This window comes from Lepisosteus platostomus, chromosome 19, assembly GCF_059453375.1.
Source record: "Lepisosteus platostomus isolate fLepPlt1 chromosome 19, fLepPlt1.hap1, whole genome shotgun sequence".
Lineage (NCBI taxonomy): Eukaryota > Metazoa > Chordata > Actinopteri > Semionotiformes > Lepisosteidae > Lepisosteus > Lepisosteus platostomus.
In genome coordinates this window covers 2,823,482-2,842,545 of record NC_142629.1, presented here as the reverse complement: position 1 = coordinate 2,842,545, position 19,064 = coordinate 2,823,482, and the positions used below count along the sequence as shown (strand labels likewise).

The window sequence follows — 19,064 nt, the reverse complement described above, 5'->3', positions numbered from 1 at the left end:
CTAATGACAAAATGGTGATCTCGCCGGCGGAACCCTGATTCATTCTATCGTTAGTCCCCAGGCCGGAACCGGCAGCAGCGTGCTGGTTTGACCGAGGGTCCGAGCTGTGCGGGCTAGGAGGGTATTGAGGTTATATCTAGGGGCAGGGTTTCATCTTGGATTGTAGCGATGGCTGTGCGGTGGGCGTTTTATGTCTTCCTGGTCTCCCAGCTTGCTGTCGCCAGGGCTGAAGATATCGTGGTGGGCTGCGGAGGGTTCGTGAAGTCGGACGTGGAGATCAACTACTCCCTGATCGAGGTAGTCTTTGGGTCACGGTGGAGAGTGGGGAGCCGATCATCTGCTTTCAATGCCCAGAGGAAGATTTCTCTGCCATATGCATTTAAAGAGACATGACATGACGAAAAATAGTGAAACGTCAGCTGTGTTGGTGTCTTAACTTAATCTGCGTTGTCTAAAATACAAGCTCGTATTTACCTATTCTTTGTCCTGTTTGTATTTTGGTGCAACACCTTTGGATGAAAGTTGCCATATCAGTATTTGCTTGGTTTTAGTGGATTTTTTCCCCCGTCAATTTGATCATTTGATCGGTAGTGTCAGAGGTTGGAGTTGATCTCGAGTTTCGCAATAACCGTCAGTTACGCTACGTCGAGGGTAGACTCGGGTCTCGAGTTGTGCAGGGCGCCGTCTAACTTCGCAATTCAGCAAATGGCAGCTTGTGCCGATTTCATCAACTGATATGTGCGAATCATCGTTTTAGTGTTTTGTTTTCACGAAACTAATTTAGAGAGACTCTCTGCCCGTGCCTTTTCTGGGTAGTCTTAAAAGCTCTCTGCTTTGGTGCATAACTTCATTGTATAAACGGATCCTCTTCCACGAACTGATGAGGATCATTCAAATCGCGATGTTTTTGTTGTTTAGCATGCGTTTCTTCTTTTATGGTGGCAGGTATTCTTAATTTTCCTTAACCCCTGTTCTTTTCTTTGAGTACTTCCCCTAAACCCCTGCATGCTGACAGAGGCAGGCATGCACCAGGGTAATAGGATTATGAAGGGGCTCAGAAAGGCTGTGGTGGTGTTTTCTTGTCAGTTCAGGGGGGCACTGAGCTAGTGTTTAGTGCACACTGTTCACTCAGAGTGCCACGGAGTAAAATTAACAATTTATATACTGTGCAAAAAAAATCTGCACTTGCTTTTAGATCCACATTCTATCTCATTCTTCTTGAAATCCTGCAACACTTTTCTTTTGTTCTTAAAAAAAAAGTGCAGACCAAATCGTATCCTGGGCATTGCTTGCATAAACAAACATTACCACAGTCTGGCGCCTTATTCCGGTGTTTTCCGTATTACTATCTTTTGAATTCGGATGATCTTGTCATTTTTTTCCTGCAGATCAAGTTGTACACCAAGCAGGGCTCTCTGAAGTACCAGACGGACTGTGCTCCCATCAATGGCTACTTCATGATCCCCCTCTATGACAAGGTGAGATGGGGGACCAGTCCCATGGTCAGGTGTAGCAGACTTCCTGTTGGCCGCCCCTGCGATATAGGCCAAAGCAGGAGATCTAGTGTAGTGTCTTAAAAGGCTACACCAAAATTAACAGTACATCTAAGGTAATATACAGCATTAGTGTATATTAAATAAATTGTATTTGTGTTGTCATGAGATACACTGTCCCCTTGTCTTCTCAGGCTATAGTGTTGAGGTTATGGGTGGTGGCAGGTGGAACAAGATGCCCAACTGTGTTGAAGCTGATAGCCTGGCAGCTTTCAGGAAATCAGGAAACAGTTGGCTGAGATCCTGGGGTCAATAAGTTACTGACGGTCAGATGAGCTATATGGGCTGAATGTCTCCTTTAGTTTGTAACTTTTCTCATGTTCTTACAGCACATTTTTTGTAATTAAATTGACCTTTTCTGGACTATTTTCCTCCTTTGTGATTCTCTACAGGGTGACTTTGTCCTGAAGATTGAGCCTCCTGTTGGCTGGAGCTTCGGTAGGTGATGCACTCGTTTCCGTTTTCTCATTCTCTTGATGCATGTGAGACCAGGGTCTTATCACCTGTAAGATCACAGTGAGAGCTGGGGCAGTAAGGTTTGGGCCGAAGTTGGGTGTGTTTCAGGTCTGTCTTCCCTGACCTTTTGACTCTCTCTGCAGAGCCCAACAGTGTGGAGCTCCATGTGGACGGAGTGACGGACATCTGCACCAAGGGAGAAGACATCAACTTCGTCTTCACTGGCTTCTCTGTCTCGGGGATGGTGAGATGTCCCCCGCCTCACGCATAAACACCCACATGAAGGTGTCTGACCGAGCCGAGCTCGGAAATATGTCCCGCGGACGTCTCCGTCTTTTCCGCCACGCTCGCCCTGTGCTTGATCCTGCGTATCTGCCGCGAGAGGGAGTGTTTATTTCCCGCCTGTGCCACCCACCCTCCAGGTGCTGAGTAAAGGGCAGCAGTCGGGGCCGGCGGCCGTGCAGGTGGGTCTGCGCAGGGCAGGGGAAGAGGCAGACCTGCAGACCGCCCACACCCAGCCTGAGGGGAAGTAAGTCAGTCTGACGCACCTGCTGAGGTTTCCCCGAACGTCTCTGTCATTCCACACGAATTCATTCTGCGAGTCATGAGACTTTAAAATGAAAGCACGTCAGCTGTTGGGTCCAGTGTATTAAGAAGGCTTCAATCATCATATGAAAGAGGAAGTGTAAGATGTACATCTGGAACTTACAGAAGCAGATACTGAGCTTTTATGTGCAAGTGGTGTGGAATGCACAAGGTATTTGCATTAATGTTGCAGGCGATCTTGCTGTTCGGTATCACACTTGTACACAAACTTGACATTACAAGCAGTTCGCAGGTGCAGATAAGCCATCATGTGACAAGGTGACAAGGTTCGCTCGCCTGACATGGCTGGTGATTGCTATACTAATCAGAGCTGAAGCAAGTGGCATGGATGGGTTGTGGACTGGATCTGCGGTGTGTTGTTTCACGATGTGGTCTCTTTCACAGTCTTTCTTTCTTCCTCTCACAGGTACACCTTCTCCAAAGTGCTGCCTGGCAGTTATGACATTGTTGCATCCCATCCATCCTGGCATCTCCAGCAGGTGGGTCCTGGGCTGCAGTGGGGTCTCTTTGTCCTGGCCGAGGATCACCTTGGTGTGAAGTAACAGTATCTGTTAAGCAAAAAGTCTTATGAGTTTCTTTTCATGGTAATGATTTTTACTGGGGAGTTAAATAGAGACTCACTATTGTCAGTCTGAAGGCTTTCTTGAAGTGTTGAGTAGTAATTACTGAAGAATTAAATTTCCTGTAATGGGTTTTCTATGAATTCTAATAAATGCATCAAAGATTAAGTGTGATGTCTACTACAGGATTGTAGTTAGACTGGAGATTGCCAACATTTCAGTCAGTCACAAAGGAGGCGTGGCCCCCTGGGGTCTGGGTCACCAAGGGGGTGTGGGTTAGAGGGGGTGTGACACCTAAAGGGGGTCTGGCACCACGAGGGTGCATCCTCAAAGAGGTGTGGCTCAGCATGCAGCTCCTCCCTCTCCCCAACAGGGCACCACGACAGTTCGGGTATCCAACTCCAATGCCCAGGCTGCAGCACCTCTGGTTGTGAGGGGTTACGATGTGTCGGGGGCAGTGCGCAGCGATGGGGAACCCATGAAGGAGGTCACATTCCTGCTGTTCTCAGCCAGTGTCAAGAAAGAGGTAAAAAACTCAATTTGAATCCCATTATTGTTAAAAAAAATCATAGGGACATGTCAGAAAATCTCCTTTTTAACAGTACACATTAAAATAAAACGGATACCATTGTCACATAGCATGAGTTTTTGACTAATAGACAATGTTTTCATTGTTGCAGATAATCCCCAGGTGTTGTGCTCTAGGGATTAAAGCCTTTTATATACTAAAAACTCCTGTGTTTCCCAGCTGATTGAAGTTAACGTTTCCCTAGTAGACCTTATGATGTCGATTTCCATGTGTGCTTGGTACCTGCTCTGTTACCCACTCTGAGGGCTGTGCTTTGTGTCCCAGGATATTTCGGGGTGCAGCCTGTCTGCAGTTGAGGGGGCACCCTCAGGGGGCGAGAGCCTGTCCTACCTGTGCAGTGTGCTGTCCCGGGATGATGGCACCTTCGTCTTCCCCTGCCTGGCTAGCGGAGATTACACCGTGGTAAGACACCATGTGGTCTGGCTGCCCTGTGTTTCATTGGAGGTTTCCGAACTTGTCTGTAGATTAGACCTTCATAACTTTATTCCTGCGGTCTGGACTGCTCATGCACTCTTGGATCCTGACTTTGCACTCATTTAACCCAATTCTATAGCATAGCAGCACATGGTTAATTTCTTTATTAGTTGTAAATATACTTGTGTGTAAACAAAGAGTGAAGATAAAGATTTCTATGACTACTATGATAATCCAGTTTATCAAGAGGAAATATAGAGCTCACTCCATCCATCCGACAGTGCGTATGCTTTCCTTATGCAGTGGCTGCATTGTTTCCCATCATCCTGTTCTGGCTTGTGATGTACTGCTCTGTGCTGGTTTTCAGATCCCTTTCTACAGAGGAGAGAGAATCACCTTCGACGTTGCTCCTGCCCGAATGGATTTCACAGTGGCACACAACAGCTTGAAACTGGAGGTGTTGTGGGTTTTTTTTTAACTACTTTAGGACTCAGGCTCTTGCAGGAGGTCTTGTCTTGTCTTGACTGTTGCGGTATTACATCTGAAGAACTCGAGTACCAGTATGAGCATAAAGAAATCGTGGGAGTCTGAGTGAGCAGAGCAGCCTGCTTGGCTCTGGAACAGTGGCCTGGTGTTTTGCTAACCGGTGCAGGCGCTGTGTGTTTAGCTAGATTTACAACTCCAGGGCAAACAGGCAGGCAAGACTGCTGATGACCCTTCTCACCTGTTTCATTACCTTCTGCTTAAAACCAGAACCACTTGGTACTTGAACAGCTTCCTTCCTTTGGGCTGAACCAGAATTCCTGGTTGTGTGTGTGCCGTCTTCATGACGTCCGTGGTCTTGCCCGTGTGTGGTATATGCGGAACGCGTCTGCAGCACCACGTGCAACAGAGCAAATTGCTTGTGCTTGAGTTGGTGCCTGGCGAATAAAGGAGGTTCCGGTTCTGCTTCCAGCCCGTGTTCCGTGTGATGGGGTTCTCCGTGATGGGCCGGGTCCTGAACAGTCCAACGGGGGCTGGTGTGCCCGACGCCACCGTCACTCTGAACAACCAGATCAAGGGTGAGTAAGACTCTCTGTTCGCTTCATCCTATGCATCTGGTTGGATGTGGAACCAGACAAGAGTAGTTCATGGTGTTTTTGACAGTTTTGACAGCCGGTCCGTTAACACAGCTCTCCCTTTGCTCCAGTGCTGACGAAGCAGGACGGCTCTTTCCGCCTGGAGAACATGACTGCCGGTACCTACACCATCCGCGCCCAGAAGGAGCGCATGTTCTTTGAGCCCATCACGGTGAAGATCGCCCCCAGCACGCCTCAGCTCCCCGACATCATCACTGCAGGGTGAGGGTCCCGGACTGACCGCCTACTGCCGAGAGCCCTGTCACAGGATTTACAGACAGAGCACCCTGTACACTGTAGGAGCACCCTGCAAACATGGCAGCATTTGTTTATTGGTGCAGGACACGAAAGTGTTACCAAGTCTGCCTGGTAAGAGATCTTATCCGACACGTTGAGTTTCATCAGTATGTTTCCAGGTTGGTGTTTCTAGCATGGCTTGCCTTCTGAGGACTGGAGCTGTCTAGGAGGAAACGCCACAAGCTGTCAGTGTCCGTTCCAGAGTCTCATGTGGGCTCTCAGTCTGTTTGATGGGGAAGCTTTGTGCTGGGGGGGGTGTTGTGTCCATCACCTGGTGCTCTGACTGGGCTCTGCCTCTCTGCAGGTTTAGTGTGTGTGGGCACATCTCGATCACCCGTCTGCCAGAAGGTGTGAAACAACAGGGGCGCTACAAGGTTACTCTTGTCCCCCAGGGCAAAGACAAGAGCAGTGCCCGCACTACTGAATCTGACCACCGGGGGGCGTTCTGCTTCCAAGCCAAGCCTGGGGATTACAGCATCCAGGTAGTCCAGTCATCTCTCTTCCTCCATTGCTCTCTCACCAGTGGAATCCCTCTCCCCCCATCTGTCCTGAAGGAGCTTAACTGGTCATTCTTCTCCTCGTACTCCTTTCTATGATTTTGTTTCATCATCTTGTGGCTGTTGTGCAAAAAGTCGTTTTTTGAAGAGACCACGTGACTGGTATTATAATCAACCAAGAGGACCAAGGGCGTAAGCTGAAGCGATCAAGTTATTTCCTGCCGCGCTGAACCGCGTGGGGCTCTCCGCCTCCCTCTCAGTCACTCCCCTCGTCTCTCTGCAGGTGTCCGTCCCGGAGTCGGAGCTGAAGGCTGGCCTGGCTCTCCAGCCCCAGTCCCTGGACGTCTCCCTCTTGGACCAGCCCCTGTCCAACCTGCGCTTCACCCAGTTCATGGCCTCTGTGTCTGGGAAGGTGACCTGCCTGGGTGAGTCTGCCGGTGCGGGGATGAGGCCGGGCAGCAGGGGCGTTTGTTTGCTCTTCTATGAGCTCTTCCTGCTCCAGAAATGGACAGCTCTGCTCGCAGCCTTCCTCCTAGCTTTCAGAAAATGACCGGATTAAGATATTGAAAACTATAAAGGAAGAACGGAAAGCTTGGAGAAACTCTGTCCACTGGCCTCCTCAGTCCTGGTGTCTGTTTTTTTTTTTAACAGACCCTGCTGAGGATGTTGATGCAGTTTGGTAGTTGCTAGTTTTTGCCGCCCATGCTGTGTTTTCTTTCGTCCTGTGAATGTAAGTGTGCACCCGTGTGTCCCTCAGCGGCCTGCGGTGACCTGGCCGTGACCCTGCAGCCTGTGAGCCGGCAGGGGGAGAAGCAGAGCGTGCAGGTGTCCAGCGGGGCGGAGGTCGCGCCCTTCTCCTTCGAAGGCGTCCTGCCGGGGAAGTACAAAGGTGAGTCCGCCGCGCTGGTCCCCCCGCGGAGCGGGCGTCTCACATGACACGCGGGAGTCCAGCCCGGCGCACTGTCGCACTGTTCCGTTCTCTCTCTCTCCCCCCCCGTCAGTGAGCATCGCTCACGAGGAGTGGTGCTGGAAGCAGAAGTCGGTGGAGGCGGAGGTGGTGCTGTCCGACGTGCTGGGCGTGGAGTTCAGACAGACGGGGTACATGCTGCGCTGCTCGCTGTCCCACGCCATTACGCTGGTCAGTATGACAGGGTGCCCCTCTCTCCCGCCTGGCTGTAGAGTCTTCTTGTGGGGATTTCCTGTGCGACACCAAAAGGGCTCCTCTGCCAGATACAGCGGGAGAGTATAGGCCGGGCTTCTGTTGCAGATTCCCTGTGGAGATTGTAACCCCAGTCTGCTCGCTGCTGGTGATGAGAGCCTCTTTGCTGACCCCCTGTGGCTCAGCTCCCTCGATCTGCTTCTCTGTTTCAGGAGTTCTACCAGGATGGCACCAAGCCTGAGAATGTGGGCGTCTATAACCTGTCCAAGGGTATCAACCGCTTCTGCCTGTCTAAGCCAGGTACAGCCCTGCTCATGTTCCTATAAGGAGATGCTAGCCCGGCGTTGACTCGTTAGTGCTTCATCGTGTTTGAAAACCGAGCTCGCGGGCACAAACACATGTGATTAGTCTTTCATAGACAGAAGTCTCTTGTATTTACCTATTTAGGGTGGAAGCCCATTCAGCTTTCTAGCTCAAAGTGGATGAATGACCTCTCTGGGTCAGTGTGAATAGAACTGAACTGATTCAACATAATGTCCCACGCCTCTAATCATCCTTGAACATGAGTCATTTCTGTTTCACTACTTATTTAGATTTCTGTACATCCTTTGTTGGCAACCTTCAGTGAAAGCTCATGCTGTTTAGACTTGCCTTGGGCTTGTGGTATGACTTTGTTCGTTCTCTGAACCCCTTTATTTCTCCAGGTGTGTACAAGGTGACTCCCCGGTCCTGCCACCAGTTCGAGCAGGACTACTACACCTACGACACGTGAGCTTCCTTCTCCACAGCCATCTAGAAGCGAGCAAACAATGCAGAACAAATATAGGCTTATTGCTTTCTTTACTCAACTTGATCAGACTGTGCAGTTCGAAAATACGAGCTTTGTCATCATCATCAAATGGATTTATTAAGGAGGGGACCAAAATGCAGTTGAACCACGTGGATCTGGAATGTTGTTTGTCTGTCATATCTTCGTCTTGCATAGTATCTGGTTAGGTCCTTTATCAGATGAGATCTGTTTTATTAATGGTCAGCTGTGTGTTCCAGGATGGCGCCAAGCATCCTAACCCTGACAGCAGTGAGACACCATGTGACCGGGCTGATCACCACGGACAAGCTCCTGGACGTCACCATCACCATCAAGTGAGTGAACCCCCCCCAGTCCAGTGTGTCCGGAGCCCAGCTGACCTTCTCTGGAGCTCAAGGGGTTAACTGCACTAGTCCCCTTTGTAGTGTTCTGTTTGCAAGTTGACGTTAAAGAACATATAGCCAGCAGCCATACCACCCTGCAACTCAGAACTGGCAGCCCACTGAAGCTCAGCAGGTGTGAGCCTGGTCAGTACCGGGATGGGAGACCTCCTGGGAAAAACTGCTGCTGGAAGAGGTGTTAATGGGGCCAGTAGGGGGCGCTCACCCTGCGGTCTGTGTGGGTCCTAATCCCCCAGTATAGTGGCGGGGCACTGTACAGTAAAAAGGCTCCGTCCTTTGGATGAGATATAAAACTGAGGTCATTAGAAATCGCAGTGTCATGAAAAGAGTAGGGGTGTAACCCCGGCGTCCTGGCCAAACATTTCCCATTGGCCCTTATCAATCATGGCCTCCTAACAATCCCCCTCCATGAACTGGCTTCATTACTCTGCTCTCCTCCCCACTGAGAGCTGGTGTGTGGGGAGCGTACTGGCACACTATGGCTGCCATTGCATCATCCAGGTGGGGCTGCACACTGGTGGTGGTGTAGGGGAGTCCCCATTACCTGTAAAGTGCTTTAAGTGGAGTGTCCAGAAAAGGCGCTACATAAGTGTAAGCAATTGTTATTATTAGATCCGCTGCAAATGAGAGAAGGCCATTCATCCCATCCAGTTTGCGCCTGGTGGTTAGTAGATGAGATCCCATGATCTCATCCAGACGCTTCTTGAAAGAAGTCAGGGTATTGTTTTCAACAACGCGGTCGGGTAGCTTGTTCCAGACTCTCACACGAGTATGTCTCCTTGTTCTTGGTTTTAAATCGCATCCAGGCAGATCCCTCTTGTGCCCCGTGGTTCACTGTTTGTAAGAACCTACAGCTGTCCCAGATTGATCCAGCAGAGCCTGGAGCTGCGTCTGTGACCGCGCGCTGTCCCCTCAGGTCCTCTATCGAGAGCGAGCCGGCCCTGGTTCTGGGACCCCTGCGCTCCCTGCAGGAGCAGCGGCAGGAGCAGCAGCTGCAGGAGATCGAGCTGCGGCGACAGGAGAGGGAGAGGAGGGGCGAGGGGGAGGGGAAGGAGAGCCCTCCCGTTCAGGAGAGAGCCGAGGACCTGCGGGGGCCCTTCACCTACGAGTTCTCCTACTGGGCCAGGTACTTTTCAGCTCATTCTTTGTGGAAGATACGATCAGACTTAAGTAAGGGGCGGAGCAGTGGCTCTGTGGCTAAGGATCTGCGCCTGTGGCTGGAAGGTTGCCGGTTCAAATCCCACAGCCGGCAGAGGAATCCTGGTCCGTTGGGCCCCTGAGCAAGGCCCTTCACCCCAACTGCTCCAGGGGTGCCGTATAAATGGCTGACCTTGTGCTCGGACCTGGGGGCGTCTCTGGGGGCTTCTCTCCCTGTCTCTGTGTCTCATGGAGAGCAAGCTGGGGTATGCGAAAAGACACAAATTCCTAATGCAATAAATTGTATATGGCTAATAAAGTGATCTTATCTTAATTAGGGGTTGGAGGCAAGTAATATTCTCTGTAGCTCACACATTCAATTTTTTTATATTACTTTTTTTTTAATTTATAATACCAGGTATTATTTTCGCAATACCGATTTTGGCTTCTAATGTCTTGGCTCCCAGCTCCGTGACATGACTCGGGCTTGAACCCGCCGCTTTAATGTTAATTTGCCTCTACGTCGAGATTTGGGTCATTAGTGTTTTCATCTTATTCTCACCTGAGAGGAGTACATGTTTTTTTTGTCGGGGGCGAGCGGTTCTCTTTCGTCCGGTTAATCCGTCTTTCTCGCGCGTGCCGTTCTCAGAGCTGGGGAGAAGATCACGGTCACGCCCTCCTCCAAGGAGCTGCTGTTCTATCCCCCGGAGGTGGAGGCCACTGTCACTGGAGGTCAGAGGTCCAGCCTGTGCCTGTGTAGTGTCTGTCTATGTGTGTGAGAAAATGTTCTTGCACCCGAGAGCTCCCTGCAGGATTGATGTAGAGGTGTGCTGTCCCGTCTCTGTGTTGTGATGGCAGAGAGCTGCCCGGGCAGACTGGTGGAGATTGAGGGGAGGGCTGGCTTGTTCCTGGAGGGGCAGATCCACCCGGAGCTGGAGGGCGTGGAGATCACCATCACCGAGCGCGGGGCCAGCTCGCCGCTCATCACCGTGGCAACCAACGAGGGGGGAACCTACAGGTGAGACTTGCTGTCTCCCCCCACCTTCACGCCATGGCTACCTGCGTAACTACCTGTGGCTACACAGAACCTGGCAGATATCATCAGGGCATCAGTTGGGCTCTTAACACAGGCTGCACAAAGGCAGTTTCTCACTGAAAGAGTGTGTTCTGCTTTTCCCCAACAGGACTGACAAGTTTTTTTTTTGTCCCCCTGCATCTTTGTCCATCCCTCTCAGTGTGGGGCCCCTGCACAGTGACCTGGAATACGACATAGCAGCCAGCAAGGAGGGCTTTGTCCTGACGCCGGTGGAGGCCACACAGGGGGACTTCAAGGCCTTCGCCCTCGCTGGGGTCACCTTCCAGGTAGGGGCTGCTGGGATAGGGCCGGGGGGGGGCAGTTTTCACAGACCACGGAGAACCCGCATGTAGAAGAAACCTTGAGCCCGGCAGTTCAGTTCATTCAAACACTACTTTTCTTTTCAGACAAAAGAGTCTTTGTTGTCACAGTTGTTTTGTGTCATGAGCTTTGTTCTATCCAAAAGAGCCCATATGTATACCTCTATTTCGTAACGGATCTATGTCTAAACACTGAAGTTCAAACAGTTCTGTCACATTTGAAGTGGTGTTGTACTGGGTCTTGAAATTTGATCCAGTGAAATTAGATTTCTGCAACCTCCTCTGATAAATGAGTGTTTAAATAACCAGTAATTCAACTTTTCGCTTATTCAGCGAGATGTGAATTGTATCTGCTGTGGGTCCCAATTACAAACCAAGCAGCGTGGTGCCCTTTCATGACTGGCTGTGGTGACTCCTTGATCTGCACTCTTTGTTCCAGATCGTAGCAGAGGACAGACAGCCTCTTTCGGGGGTCCTGCTCTCTCTCAGTGGGGGGCAGTTCCGCTCCAACTTGCTGACGCAGGACTCAGGAATCCTCACCTTTAACAACCTGGTAAAGCCCTCTTCCATCACGTCACAAAAACATGATGAATGAGAGGAGGTCCATTGGCACATTTAACTTGTTTGGTTTCTAATAGCAATTGATAATTTGAGGGTTCTCCCACAGCCCTTCCTTGAAGGAAAACAAGGGTGTGATGTTGAAGAGCATGTCTGGGTCTGGTACAGTCCTTTGTGATTGCTCCACCTGTCCTCAGCTTTAGATGCACGTACTTTCCTTTTGCGTCCTCTGGTTTGTGGGCCACTGTTAAATCCTGAAGAAGTCGTATCGGGTGGAGCATCGCGGTGCTTTTGAGGATTTTGAACACTTAACATCTGGTGTAACCAGCTGCTGTTGTGAAAAGTGGGATTTGATCAGGTAGACGGTGTGAGTATTTATCACAGTGGTTTTTAGGGTAAGTGTTCATTAACTAGTCCAAGCTTAATTTCAAAGCCATCCAAGAGATGCCAGCTCTGGGTATTTAAATATTTTGTTGAAATTTTGCTGGGATTCTTCTAACCTGGGAATTGTAATTGAGAAACCAAGTCCCTCGTGACAGACTACATTACCGTTAGTCCTTCAGCAGTCACAGGGATAGTCTCTTACCTTGCCGGCCGGTGGCACGTCTGTGATTTCTCTCTCTCCCTCCCCCTGACTGTCTTCAGAGCCCAGGCCAGTACTACTTCAAGCCCATGATGAAGGAGTACCGCTTCGAACCCGCGTCCCAGATGATTGAGGTGGAGGAGGGGCAGACGCTCAGCATCGTCATCACCGGCTACAAGACCGCCTACAGGTGGGCAGAGGGCGTGTGGGGTCAGTGGAGCTGACGGCAGGACAGGAAGTCTAGGGTTGTGGTTGTACCCATTTCTCCATCTCCCTTATTTGATGTTTTACCCCCTCTGTCCCTCATTAGCTGCTATGGCACGGTGTCGTCCCTGAGTGGGGACGCGGAGCAGGGGGTGGCGGTGGAGGCGGTGGGCCAGGGGGAGTGCAGCCTGTACAGCGAGGACACCGTGACGGACGAGGAGGGCCACTTCAGGCTGCGGGGCCTGCTGGTGAGTTCACTGCAAGCTGAGCAGTCCCGTCACCCACCTCACGCACACGCCTCTGCCATCTGTACGTCTGCAAACACACGCTGCCCCGATGCACAGCGCCCGCTCGAAGGCACACTGCCACGCCTGCATCTGCGCGTTCGGCATCGTGGATGGTCTGATGCAGATACTAGCGCAGAACACTGGCCAGTCATATCATTGGTGCAGGAGCATTGTGGGAAATTTGCTCAGTTGCATTGCATTGTGGTATTGCACTCACTTTTAGTGAACCCAACACTACGAAGGTAGTTTTTTTCCATCCGGTGCGCGCCGTCACGTACCAAATCTGTGGACTACGCGTCGCACTCCTCCGCTGACGCCCGGTTTTCTTCTCTTTGACAGCCAGGGTGTACGTACCAGATCCAGCTGAGGGCGGAAGGCAACGAGCACATCGAGAGGGCCCTGCCGCAACACCGGGACGTGAAGGTCAGTCCCCGCCGTGCCTTCTCCGGAGTCGCTAACTTAATTGCCAGGCCTGGAAAGCCAGGGGAAGGAGATAAATCCTTACAATCTGGAATGATCTTAAGCAAACACTATGTGGCAATGGATTATTGGAGCCCTGACGCTCCTCTCAAGTGATAATATGTCAGTAGGAGGCTTAAATTCTGGTGGCGGTTGAGAAACTGAGAAAGGTAGCGGAGCGGACTGCTGTGAGGGTCAGCGGCAATGTTTGTTCATTGTCGTGAGAATAGTCATGGGATGCCGTGATGGAGATGTTAAGGGAGCCCTGTGTTACAGCTCCTGGGATCGCCTGGCACTTGCAGGTCAGCACAGGTCTGATGTGCACAGACAGCACTGGTGGCTCCTGTCAGAAAGCCGCAGGCGATCTACATGGTGGCCTAGATACAGAAACAGAGCTAATAAGAGGCTGTGTAACAGAGGGGCTGATAAGGCTGCACCCAGCCTGACACCAGTTATCTCTCGGCAGCTCTGAAATTGATGCCTGTGATGGCTGGTGTGGCCTTGTCGCAGGCGGGCGCGGGGGGGTTGCTCCCGTACAGGCGGCTGGCTAACCCCAGTCTCACACCGGTGGCTGATTGCCGGTGTGTGGGGGGGGGGGGGGGGAGTGGAGACTAACCGTGTAACCGTCTGCAGGTGGAGAGCAGCGATATCGAAGGAATCAACATCATCGCCTTCCGGCAGATCAACCAGTTTGATCTGAGTGGGAATGTGATCACGTCCCCGGAGTTCCTGCCCACGCTCTGGGTAAGACTCTGCTGCCGAGAGGCTTTGCTGTAAGAGCTGTGCATGCTGGGGGCTGGGCAGTCAGCCACTTGGGGCCCTCCTCCTTTTGCTACCTGGCCCCCAGGCGCTCAGCATGAGCGATTGTACCTTAATCGTCTGTGGTCCTGTGCCCACAGCGGTCTAGCAGACAAGGCCGCAGTCGACAGTGAAAGACTACGGCCCAACATTGAAGCAATTCCCTTATCATAAAGGGATCTGAGCAGTGCAACGTGACTGGCCCTGAGGGCCTGCAGGAGCCGTGTGCTGTCCATGCTGGACTGGACTGTGTGCTGCCCGGCCTCTGAGCTGTGCGTCTCTGCCCCTCCCGCAGGTGAAGCTGTACAAGAGTGACAACCTGGACAACCCGGTGCACACCGTCTCCCTGGGCCAGTCCCTGTTCTTCCACTTCCCCCCGCTGCTGCGTGACGGAGAGGTGCTGGCCGCCGGAAACTCCTTCCAGCTCCCTTTGTTACCAATTCCGACTTCGAGCAGTTTTTGTAAAGATCAGCCTCATTTCAGTAGTGGACCTATATGTGCTCCGATATTAGTCGCAGCTGTCCTAAAGACAGCTTAATCTCTGGTGCCTGGGCTGAATCGGTATATCCCAGCTGCAGAATCCGACTCCTCTTCCACGCGGCTGTTCGCCCGACTCCAGAGCCCGACGGCACCAAGGGAATATTCTGTCTTGTCAAATTCCTGCAGTTCACAGAAGCTGGATATATTATAAAAAGTAATCGCATTCTCATGACGCTTAATGGCGAGAGTGACAGCTGATTTGATTTGGGATTTCGACTTCAATAACTTCGTTGTTGGCTTTTGGCAGTAGTACATTGTTTGCAGACTACAGGTAGATTAATCTCCTGTCTTGTGGGAGCCCGTGCAATCTAATTTAATTTAATTTTTTTTTCCTGCGCTCTGACCGTGTTCCGTTATTAAAAATGTTTGCGTCACGAAATGCGCTCTGACCAGATGTGTTGCAGTCTCGACCCGGACAGGGAGGAAGTCGGTGGCGGGGGGGCTGCTCTCTGTCCACGTTTGTTGACGCCCCCTGTCCTCTTGTGGTTCCAGAACTACGTGCTGATGCTGGACTCCACGCTGTCTCGCTCGCAGTACGACTTCTCCCTGCTTCAGGTCTCCTTCAGCTCCTCCGGCTACCACAAACACATCACCCTGGCCTTCACCCCCACAGTGAGTGTCCCACTCCTGCACCCTTGCTGTTGCTTCATGCCCATGGGCACGGTTTTCCACCAGATTGTTATTATTTTACGACAAAAGCAAGTTTTGTTTTTGTTTTTAATCCCGTGCAGTAAGACATGATTTTTACAGGGCAACGCAAACAGCGCCAGACACCGGACCTTGCCTTTTGGCGATCTGAAGGGCAGACGTTTTATGTCTCGATCCGCGAGCAGGCGTTTTCATGACCGCGGGGAGGGTTGTGATTCAGCCTGTGTGAATATTAATCCGGTTGGTGCGTTTTCCAGCGCAAGTTGCCGGACCAGGATGTGGCCCAGGGGTCCTACATCGCCCTTCCCCTCACGCTGCTCCTGCTGCTGGCCGCCTACAATCACGAGAAGGTACCCACCTGCCCTCGCCCTCCTGTCCCTGCTGCTTCGCCCAGCTGCCCAGTCTGTGTCTGCAGTACTGTGCCCTCCTGTGAGGGCTCCACTTGCGTCATCATGCCCTCCTACACTTGCTTCTGGAATCTAACTGTTCTTACCAGGGGGTTTTTCTTATCAATGTGCAATAGTGCTAATCAATACATAACACCATTGGTTTGAGTTTTGTGGTCTGGGCTATTGAATCCACAGATGCAAACGCTGTTGTCAAGCTTAGCTTGTATAACAGCTCGTTTTGCATCGTGCACAACGCTGTGGCGGAGTCTGAGTGCTCTTCTGGGTTTCAGGTTATCCCGTTGCTGCTGCAGCTGGCGAGCCGGGTGCAGGGGGTCCGAGGCTCGGCTCAGGCCGGTGGAGACAGTGCCAACCTGGATGATGCCAAACGCCTGGTCAAGAGGCAGAAGACCAGGCGCACCTGAGTGGAGGGACATGTGCCACAAGGCTCCTCCCACCTGCGACATCACAGAGTGGGTGGGGCTGCCAGAACCGCGGACACTCCCATTTCATCACCCCCGGGGAAGACATGCCGATATTGACAGCGTGGATTGCGCCACTGGAGGCGACGGCGGGGGGTGGGGTGTTGGCGTGGCCATCACTCTCATCCACGCATGAGTGCACACCCGCTGGCATCCCTCGCATCCGCTGAGATGGACCTGCGGAAGGAAGCCGGTCACACCTTTGTCAGAATCCACGCTGTCAGTGCGCGGTGTTCCTCCTTGGAATCCGGGACTTGATGCCAGAGCCCTTCTGAGCGGGGCAGGGTTATACGGGTGAGAAGTGTCCTTGTGTCACCTCTCTGTCCTGTGCTTAGTTCATGTGGTGGGTCAGGGGACATGTTGGCTGCAGGTGGGTTTGTGTGTGGGGGGGACTTGGGGAATATTGGGGTTCGAGAGGGGGTGATTTTCTTTTTAGTTGTAATTTATTGACAAGTCGGGTTCAGATGTCAAATGTAATTCCCAGTAGCCCTCAGGGATTTTCGAGATCTGGGGATGCTTGCCTTTCCTGTTTCAGTGTCTCTGCCAGTGGTGCCCAGTGCCCAGGTTAGAAGGGAGGAGGGCAGCAGTGCTGTTATGCCCACAGACTCACGCAGCACACTGGTTCACCAGATTCCAGGGAAGGAGATTCCCCTTTTTCCAATTAAAAACATGACGAATTTATAATTATTAGGGAACTCACTATATATTGTCCGTCAACATTTGTAAGGCACCTTTTTTTTGTTTTCAGCGTGGGACGGCATTCAGCTGATATGGTTGGGTCAATAGCGGCCATCAGTGTCGGCTGAGCAAGCCGTTGGTTCAGCCCCCCCTTATTTTCTGTAGTGCGACAGTGCCGTCTGAGCAGGGCTGGGGCTTGGTTCTGAGGGAAAGAGTGAACGTGAACTGAACTGAAATAAAACGATCCGAGTGGTTAAACTGATATTGATTTTTTTTTTTTTTATTAAACTTGCACATAAAAAAAAACAAACTCGGATGATGTCATCCTGCAGCGCTGGAGCTGGAAATACACCTCCTCGCACAGCGCTTAAGAGCCGTCTCAGGATTTATGAGCCGACGCCTGGGGAAGAATGTGCAAGGGGAGCTGCGGTTCCCCAGACGGCCTGTGTGTGGCAGCGTTGAGCTGCAGACCAGGCGGTGGAGAAGCAGGGCAGTGTGCCCAGCTGCTCCAGTGATAAATCACTGTCACAGTAGCACAGGTCTGGGCGCGAGCAGCCGTTCATCTCTCCCCCTCGCCCCTTGGTGATGTTCAGAGGGCCACACTGGAAACTGAAGCATCGGGCACATTGATGCTTAAAGCTTTTATGCTAGAGAATGTGCAGGAATACAGCATAGTCGAGGGCTAATTTACCAGTTATGCTGAAGTAACCTTGCAGGGGTAGCGTTGTTCGCAAATCTATATTCAGGCTCATGCGTTTTCTATGCATTTTTTTATTTATTTTATTTTCCTTGTCCCTTTTTTAAGGTGCTGAGTACAAAGACACAGCCGTCTTGTTGCCGGGCTATGTTAAAGGACCAAGAAAAAGGCGCGTTTCTTTACCCAAAGGGTTGTGGGAGTGTGAAACAAGCTGCCCAGCCATGTGCCCTGGCTCATGCCTCAGTGAGATCCTTAGATGAATAAGCTGCCAAATGGGCTAGACTGGCCAGGTGACATCTGCATTGTCTTCTTTATGGCTTGCCCACATAAAATGCACAAGATTATTCAGTTGATGCATATGGGCACTTCCTGTCCTTTCAATAAGCCGAAGGAAATGAAGGGGTTTCGGCTGCTTCAGCCCGTTTATCGTCTAGCTTCACTGGAGTGGAGGTTCCATTGCCTGACTAGGAACACGCAGCCATAGGGGAAGAACCTGACCCTGAAAATAAAATGAAAATAAAATGAAATAAGCAGCGAGATTTCATAGAACCGTGTGAAGTCAGACTTCGCAGGGGGCGGGGGGAGAATCTTGTCAAAGCTGTTATTACACTTATTTTCTCGCTGCTGTTCCTAGTAGACATAATTAGTAGCATTTAAAAATCGACAGGAAGTACAGCAGACAGCAGACGGAGCCCGTAGTATCGTGTGGAACTCTGCGGTGATGATAGTTGCACTGAGATGCAGTGTGTCTTTCGGAGCACATGAGTCTTCTCCACGCGCAGCAGCAGGTACTGAAACTCCTCCAGCTGGGGGGGAGATGACTGGGTTTTCAAGAGCAGCCTCCCCATTGAGGCCTTGCAGCCTTAGTCGTCCAGGATGGTTAGGGCACGGCCCCCAGTGTGTGTGTGTGTATCCTCCGGTCTGAGCCCTGGCTCCAAGCCTGTGAGCACCAGAATGTGAGAGCTGCTCCAAGGGGATGCGGACACGGACACGCCCACTCTCAGCCGGCACGCGCCCACTGAGGCACTGAGAGTGTGACATGCACAGCTTGCAAGAGGGGAGAGAAACAGGCGGAACATCCAGACGTGAGTCTCGCCAACCAAGCGCACAGGCGCCGGGTTACTGGACTTCTGTCAGCCTGAGATGGAGAGGGAAATAAAGAAGGGAGAGACAGTCCTGTCCGGGTTTCGGGTGCATAGCAGCACTGACACCCCAGCGGTCGGGGTTCACTAAAGCAAAGCAGTTACAGTAGATGAGACAAACCCAAGACCTGTAGCCCCAGCTCTGCGGTACGAAGATGGCATCAGACTGTTCTGTGTAATGATGAGTGAGGTTTCTAGGCCAGCGTGCACTTTGCTGTCACTTGAGGAGCTGCTCTGGTGTTATATCATTGCATTATTTTTCCACCCATCATTTATTTTATTTTTTATCCCCGGTCTCGCAGTCGCCTGTGGGGTAGTGCAGTTTTCTCAAAAGTGCTCTCCGGCCCCAGCGTAATTTGAAAGGTGTCAAATGAGTTCGTACCCCCGAGCTTGTGCCCCCTGTGCCCCAGAGCATGTCGGTCCGTCCGAGTCAGTCCCGCAAGAGCAGGGGGCTGGAGTTATTGCACTGCTGATACGAGGTGTAAGTAACTCTTTTAAGGATGTGGTTTAAAAAAAAAAGGCAATTCATGAAATATTCATGTAAATAACGGAGGACTATTTTAGCATGGAGAAACCTGAGCAGAATGGGTAATTGTATCTACTGCCCCACAG

The 19,064-nt window shown here is 51.4% G+C and overlaps 1 protein-coding gene across 1 annotated transcript; it reads left to right on the top strand.

Moving 5' to 3' along the window:
• The first annotated feature begins 44 nt into the window (after positions 1-44).
• Positions 45-16,871, top strand: nomo (nodal modulator). The gene is made up of 31 exons (XM_088612207.1): positions 45-297; positions 1,389-1,478; positions 1,946-1,991; positions 2,153-2,253; positions 2,432-2,538; positions 3,022-3,094; positions 3,549-3,701; positions 4,029-4,166; positions 4,546-4,635; positions 5,134-5,239; positions 5,368-5,518; positions 5,898-6,075; positions 6,374-6,515; positions 6,848-6,979; positions 7,092-7,228; positions 7,462-7,549; positions 7,954-8,017; positions 8,297-8,392; positions 9,375-9,584; positions 10,245-10,327; positions 10,454-10,613; positions 10,831-10,957; positions 11,430-11,543; positions 12,194-12,321; positions 12,442-12,583; positions 12,962-13,045; positions 13,715-13,825; positions 14,175-14,276; positions 14,912-15,031; positions 15,325-15,417; positions 15,747-16,871. Exons 1-31 carry the CDS (start codon positions 169-171, stop codon positions 15,876-15,878), a joined length of 3,627 nt encoding a protein of 1,208 aa, XP_088468333.1. The 5' UTR covers positions 45-168; the 3' UTR covers positions 15,879-16,871.
• The last annotated feature ends 2,193 nt before the right edge of the window (positions 16,872-19,064 follow it).